At 45.7% G+C, this 7,859-nt stretch overlaps 1 protein-coding gene across 1 annotated transcript; it reads right to left on the reverse strand.

The window, feature by feature from the left end:
* Positions 1 to 5,764: 5,764 nt before the first annotated feature.
* On the reverse strand, positions 5,765 to 7,557 carry LOC139561847 (uncharacterized). The gene has a single exon (XM_071379163.1). It carries the CDS (start codon positions 6,829 to 6,831, stop codon positions 5,938 to 5,940), a length of 894 nt encoding a protein of 297 aa, XP_071235264.1. The 5' UTR covers positions 6,832 to 7,557; the 3' UTR covers positions 5,765 to 5,937.
* Positions 7,558 to 7,859: the final 302 nt, after the last annotated feature.

Genomic DNA, 7,859 nt, shown 5'->3' on the forward strand with positions numbered 1-7,859 from the left:
CAGTACTCATCTCATACGTATATACCGTACTCTATACCATCTACTGCATCTGCCATGCCGTTCTGTACCACCACTCATTCATATATCTTTATGTACATATTCTTTATCCCTTTACACTTGTGTGTGTGTGTAAGGTAGTAGTGTGGAATTGTTAGGTTAGATTACTGTTGGTTATTACTGCATTGTCGGAACTAGAAGCACAAGCATTTCGCTACACTCGCATTAACATCTGCTAACCATGTGTATGTGACTAATACAATTTGATTTGATTTGATTTGATTTGCTACCACAGACTGGAATATGTTACGGGATTCATCAAATGGCATTGAGGAGTATATCATCTCAGTCATCAGCTTCATCAATAAGTGCATTGACGACGTCGTCCCCACAGTGACCATTCGTACATATCCCAACCAGAAGCCATGGATTACAGGCAATATCCGCATCGAGCAAAAGGCTAGAGCTGCCGCTTTCAAGGAGCGGGACACTAATCCGGACTCTTATAAGAAATCCCTCTATACCCTCAGACGAACCATCAAACAAGCAAAGCGTCAATACAGGATTAAGATTGCATCCTTCTACGTTGGCTCAGGCGCTTGTCGGATGTGGCAAGGCTTGAAAACTATTACAGACTACAAAGGGAAACCCAGCTGCGAGCTGCCCAGTGGTGAGCTAAATGCCTTTTATGCTCGCTTCGAGACAAGCAACACTGAAGCATGCATGAGAGCACCAGCTGTTCTGGACTGTGTGATAATGCTCTCGGAAGGCGATGTGAGCAAGACCTTTAAACAGGTCAACATTCACAAAGCCCTGGGGTCAGATGGAGTACCAGGATGTGTACTCAAAGCATGCGCAGACCAACTGGCAAGTGTCTTCACTGACATTTTCAACCTCTCCCTGACTGAATCTGTAATACCTACATGTTTCAAGCAGGCCACCATAGTCCAAGTGCCCAAGGAAGTGAAAGTAACCTGCCTAAATGATTACCGCCCCGTAGCACTCACGTTGGTAGCCATGAAGTGCTTTGAAAGGCTGGTCATGGCTCACATCAACAGCATCCTCCCGGATACCCTAGACCCAATCCAATTCGCATACCGCCCCAACAGATCCACAGATCTCAATCGCACTCCACACTGCCCTTTCCCACCTGGACAAAAGGAACACCTATGTGAGAATGCTGTTCATTGACTACAGCTCAGCGTTCAACACCATAACGCCCACAAAGCTCATCACTGAGCTAATAAGCCTGTACTCGATTGAAGTGTATTTGAGATTTAAAAAGGCTTCTGAAAGTTTGTAATTTCCAAAATGTCAATTACTTATAATCCACATAATTCACATTTCCTGTTGCTGCAGGATTAATTTCCTGCAGTAGCAAATTTACTCAAATTAAGACCCCACATTAAGAGTGGGAAGTATTGTTCAAAGTGGTCCGTAGTGGGGCTATGCCCCCCCATCCATAAATTTGAGAATTTAGCATTTTTCAAACACCTGAAACAGCTTTTTCCTGTAATCCAGAGCCATAATCATTATGCTTAATTTTAAGTAAATATCTATGCATACCTCTTGTGCTGTCTGTGTCCTCCTTACTGCTGGTTCTTTAAAAATATATATAAAAAAGAAGAGGATTTTCTGCATCTCTGCTAAAATATTGAAAGGAATGTGAGTCTTATTCAGTATATTTATTTATTGCTTGCTTTTCTAAAGTCTACCAACCTTGCCAACAGGCATGCCAGCTAAGATAGTTAAACAAGCTAGCTACTCCAACTTGATTGATAGCCTGAAATGTCTTCTTGTTAGCTAGTTAGGAGGTTGGGAGATTGGGAATCTATCTGGGTTAGCTAAAGCAAACTTCATAAAATTGCTAGGTGGCTATAGTATTTGTTTTAAAACAGCACACATCTGAGGGGGCACACACACAGCGCCTCCTTATCCTCTTCACACACACACACATACACACACACACACACACACACAAGCTCATTCTCCTCCTCACCCCTGAGTGGAGGAGGTCCTCGGGGTCCAATTATGCCGAAGGAATCGAACTCAGGCACCTCCTCCCCCTCTGCATTGGAGCTGGCGATGGGGGCGGCGCTGCGGCCGCGGTGGGACACCTGGGGTGGTGGCTGGGCTGCGGGCTCCGGGTTAGACATGGTACTAGCGCTGAAATGTCACCTCACAGGCCTGGGACACATTCAGATGGACGGACAGACAGACAGGCAGAAGGACAGGTAGACAGGCAGACAGACATACGGGCAGACACACAGGCAGACAGGCAGGCACACAGACAGACAGAGTGATAATGTTATAAGATACCGCAGAACAGTTCAGAAGTTCATAAAGAATAATATTAAATGGGCGGAAGGGGATCTGATCCCAGATCAGCAATCTGAGATGCTTAATGAACACCGGTCCTGAATTCCATCGATGGTAGCGTATCACTGACAACTCCATTCATATTCAGCTAACCCTTTGAGAGGACAGTTGTACTGTGGATGCTAAGGGATTAACTGTTTCGACAACCATCTGTTTCACATTGAGGTATGGCAGCAGTAGTGAACGTGAGTACGGAGCTGGATGAGACACACGTAAACTTTAACACAAGCCACATGTATATATATAAAAAAAATGATTTGCATATCAGTGACTAGATCAGCAAACTTAGGTATGAAATGCTTTGTGGTTTCACTGAGAGGAGCCTGTGTTTTTTATTTTCTTGTTGTTTATTTATGTGCTGTACAAAGAAAACGAGGGCTCAATTTCAAAAAGCGGTTGGCAAAGTCAAACATTTTTGTGTTGTTTGTTTTGGCGTTGTGTTGTTCTGAGTGCCATTAAACTGTGCAGTTCAACTGAACAAATTAAAGAGAAAAATGGTTGTTAACGATCAAGGAATTCTAAACTTGAATCATCCCTGATTTTGTGTCAGCGGTGGTCACAAAAGTGATGTCATCACATTTCTTTGTTTAGAATCAACATGTTGGATTCATTTTTTTTAAAAGAGTAAAAACATTCCATTTGCGGTGGGTCATTTTGATAATTTGGGCATGTAGTGAAAAAGACTATGTACCAATAAAAATATACCAGTATTTGTGGTAAAATGAAGTAATATTATGGAACAGATTTACAAGTAGGACGTAATAATAGTAGGGGGTTAAAATATAAATGAACAAACTATATACTCTGTATCCAAGTCCAAACCTGGCAGTTCACGAAATAGGCTTTGCATTTAGAGCAGGTCCAGCAGTCATAAAACAACAAGCTATTAGACCCCATCATAAACTACAAGCAGTGGTGCAAAGTTACTAATGTTGGATTAGTTCAAACTCCTTTGAGCCACAAGCTTCCATCTAATAGGGACTAACATCAAAACCATGGAAGTAAATTAAGTCTCTAGACACATACTGTAAGTTGATCATCCACAGATGATGCAATCTCTATTGCACTCCACACTGCGCTTTCACACCTGGACAAAAGGAACACCTATGTGAGAATGCTATTCGTTGACTACAGCTCAGCGTTTAACACCATAGTGCCCTCAAAGCTCATCACTAAGCTAAGGACCGTGGGACTAAACACCTCACTCTGCAACTGGATGCTAGACTTCCTGACAGGCTGCCCCCCAGGTGGTAAGGGTAGGTAACAACACATCCACCACGCTGATCCTCAACACGGGGGCCCCTCAGGGGTGCGTGCTCAGTCACCTCCTGTACTCCCATTTCACTCATGACTGCACAGCCAGGCACGACTCCAACACCATCAGCATTGTGTCGATGACACAACAGTGGTCAGCCTGATCACCGACAATGAGACGAGCCTATAGGGAGGAGGTCAGAGACCTGGCCGTGTGGTGCCAGAATAACAACCTATCCCTCAATGTAACCAAGACTAAGGAGATGATTGTGGACGACAGGAAAAGGATGACCGAGCACGTCCCCATTCTCATCGATGGGGCTGTAGTGGAGCAGGTTGAGAGCTTCAAGTTCCTTGGTGTCCACATCACCAACAAACTATCATGGTCGAAACACACCAAGTCAGTCGTGAAGTGGGCACAACAACACCTCTTCCCCCTCAGGAGACTGAAAATATTTGGCATGGGTCCTAAGACCCCCAAAAGGTTCTACAGCTGCACCATCAAGAGCATCCTGACTGGTTGCATCACTGCCTGGTATGGCAACTGCTCGGCCTCTGACCGCAAGGCACTACAGAAGGTAGTCCAAACGGCCCCGTACATCACTGGGGCCAAGCTTCCTGCCATCCAGGACCTCTATACCAGGCGGTGTCAGAGGAAGGCCCAAAAGATTGTGCAAGACTCCAGCCACCCTAGTCATAGATTTTTCTCTCTGCTACCGCACGACAAGCGGTACCGGAGCGCCAAGTCTAGGATCAAGAGGCTTCTAAACAGCCTCTACCTCCAAGCCATGAGACTCCTGAACATCTAATTAATTGTATTTTGCTCCTGTCATCTTTCCCTCGATCCTGACTAGTCTCACAGTCCCTCCCGCTGAAAAACATTACCACAGCATGATGCTGCTAGCCCCACCATGCTTCACCAAAGGGATGGTGCCAGGTTTCCTCCAGACGTGATGCTTGGCATTCAGGCCAAAGAGTTCAATCTTGGTTTCATCAGACCAGAGAATCTTGTTTCTCATGGTCAGAGAGTCCTTTAGGTAAACTCTTTTGGCAAACTCCAAGTGGGCTGTCATGTGCCTTTTACTGAGGAGTTGCTTCCTTCTGGCCACTCCACCATAAAGGGCTGTCCTTCTGGAAGGTTCTCCCATCTCCACAGCGGTACTCTGGAGCTTTCTGTCAGAGTGACCATCAGATTCTTGGTCACCTCCCTGACCAAGGTCCTTCTCCCCCAATTGTTCAGTTTGGCCATGCTGCCAGATCTAGGCAGAGTCTTGGTGGTTCCAATCCTCTTCCATTTAAGAATGATGGAGGCCACTGTGTTCTTGGGGACCTTTAATGCTGCAGACATTTTGTTACCCTTACCCAGATTTTTGCCGTGACACAATCCTGTATCGGAGGTCTATGGACAATTCCTTCGACCTCATGGCTTGGTCTTTGCTCTGAGATGCACTGTCAACTGTGGGACCTTACATAGACAGGTGTGTGTCTTTCCAAATCATTTCCAATCAGTTGAATTTACCACAGGTGGACTCCAATCAAGTTGTAGAAACATCTCAAGGATGATCAATGGAAACTGGATATACCTGAGCTCAATTTCACAAGTGTGGTTTGGCGAGTCATGTTTCGGAGGACTTTCGCCTCTCCCAAGCCTGTTGGGGACTTGCAGAGATGAGACAAGATCGTAATTGGATAGCACAAAATTGGGGAGAAAAATGGGGTATAACAATAAACTGTTTTCGGTTTGTCATTATGGAGAATTATTTGTAGATTTGAAAAATATCTATTCAATAGATTTTAGAACAAGGCTTTAATGTAACAAAATGTGGAAAAAGTTAAGCGATCTGAATACTTTCCAATTACGCCGTCTATTACTTTGTTTTTTTCTTTTGGAAAAGTTTTATTATTGCATTTCCTTTAACAGCAGCTCATATTTTTGTACACAAAAACAGCATTTGAATTACATTTCAATTTGTTAAAACAATAGAAACAACCATAAATAAAAGTACTTTTCCTTGTCCAAACATAAAATCTGTAAAAGCCATTTAAAATGTGTACAAATGATTGAACAAAATTAAATCATTTTCAAGACATGAAAACATGTTTAAAAAAAAAAAAACTTGTACAAACTGTCCTTTGTACAGGAGCGGGGTGAGTCCTTATCAAACTCGCCTCCTCCTGCTCTTCCGAATCGATCACCGTCCCGTCTTTCGGGGCCCAGAGGAGATCCCTCCCCTAGACGCATCGCACCAGGCACCGCAGCGCTGTCAGGCCGTGGCCGCCAGGACCTTAGGTGTTGTGGGGGACCCTTCACCTGGGGTCGAGGCCCCCTTTCTTCTGTACTACCCCAGGGCTTCCGTGGCTACCATGGCCACTGCCTGGGGGGGTGGTCTCTACTCGTTTCACTACCAGCAGGTTGCGGGAGGACCACAGTGCTTCCTTCAGACACGTGACGGTGGGCCAGAGCTTGGTGAAGGCCTTTTGTGGAATAGGCCTTCGGCCCACCCCATACAGCACGAGCTGGGGCGTTAGGTCCTCCCCTGCTGGCAGACACGGGGCGATCAGGGGGCCTGCTTCCTTCCATAGGTCCCTGGTGGCTCTGCACTCCCAGAGCAAGTGCCCCACCGACTCATCTTGGCCGCAGCGTGGTCGGGGGCACGCGGATGTCCTCGCCATTCTTCGGGAGTGCATAATGGCCCTGACCGGGAGGATCTCATGGGCATCCATCCAGGACAGGTCCCGGTGTCGGTTCAGCAGAGCAGGATAGGCCATGTTGCGCCAAACCGTTGTGGGCTCGCCTGTAGCAAGCCCGCGCACTGGACACACTGGTTCCCGCTCCTGCACAAGAGAGAGAAGAGAGCAATGTTTAGTTAAAACTGTGACTGCCTCTTTTTCAAGTTTAAAATGTATTAAAAACTTTTGGAGCTGGACGTAGTGTGTGGGGAGCAGGAAAGAGACTGGGGCTCGCAGGTCGACCGGGATCAGCCTCAGGGTCCTGAGGTAAGATCCCAGCCAGAACTGTGTGAGGGACTGGGTCTTGTTGTTAACCGGGGAGATGGCAAGAGTGAGATGTAACGCTGTGTAGCAGCTGCCCAGGAACAAGTAGAGGTCAGGCAAGCCTTTCTCTCCCTTGGACCTGGGTCTCTTGACCACCTCCCTCTTCAGCCTCTCCCACTTGCTTCCCCACAGGAAGTAAAACAGCATCCGTTCCAGAGCTAAAAGAGTTGTTCGTGGGGGGATAAAAACAGAACTGATTAATAACAGCACCGGTAAAATCACAGCTTTAATGATTAAAACATTGCCCTCACAAGTCAGCTGTCAAAGTCCCCAAAAACCCAGTCTCTGTCGTACAGTCCCCAGGATCCCACTCCAGTTGCCGCTTCCTCCTCCCTCCCTGTCAAACTTTACCCCCAGTACCCTTATGTCGGTCATTTTAACTGTCAGTGGTAGTCTGGTCAAGTCTGGGTCTGCCCATGGTCCGAATTGGGCTTCTTTCTTGTCTCTGTTCAGTCTCGCCCCAGAGGCTCATCCATACCGGTCAGTCCTGTCCAGGGTCCTGTCGACAGATAAAAGGTCAGTGCATAAAATCACAGCACAGATTGATGGGTACACTTCCAGCTTTTACTTACTACTTTACTCCTATGGGTGCACTCACAATGGCCGGAAGTCCACCCATTATGCCATCATTGTCTTGAATAGATACACCCATTCTATTCAATGAGGGGATTCGATTACTCTGGCCTGGGCGCAGGGGTAGGTGTGTCTCATCCAACAAGTGCTCTGCATATATGGGAACTCCTTCAAGACTGTTGGAAAAGCATTCCTCATGAAGCTGCTTGAGAGAATACCAAGAGTGTGCAAAGCTGTCATCAAGGCAAAGGGTGGCTATTTGAAGAATCTCAAATATAAAATATATTTTGATTTGTTTAACACTTCTTGGGTAACTACATGATTCCATATATGTTATTTCATAGTTTTGGTGTCTTCACTATTATTCTACAATGTAGAAAATAGTAAAAATAAATAAAAACCCTTGAATGAGAAGGTGTGTCAAAAGTTTAGACACACCTACTCACTGTATACTGCTTATGAAACAAACAGTCCGCCTCCTGCTCATATCAACACAATGATGCTGATAAAGCGATGGTGATAGAGCACCATAAAGCGTGACACATTATAGACTATCTCTTGTTTGTCTCAGAATATGTTTCAATGGAATTTATGCACTTAGA

Source organism: Salvelinus alpinus, chromosome 31, assembly GCF_045679555.1.
Source record: "Salvelinus alpinus chromosome 31, SLU_Salpinus.1, whole genome shotgun sequence".
Taxonomy (NCBI): domain Eukaryota; kingdom Metazoa; phylum Chordata; class Actinopteri; order Salmoniformes; family Salmonidae; genus Salvelinus; species Salvelinus alpinus.

Excerpts from the sequence above, each read along its gene's own strand:
- LOC139561847 (XM_071379163.1), bottom strand. The coding sequence starts at position 6,831 with ATGCTGTTTTACTTCCTGTGGGGAAGCAAGTGGGAGAGGCTGAAGAGG.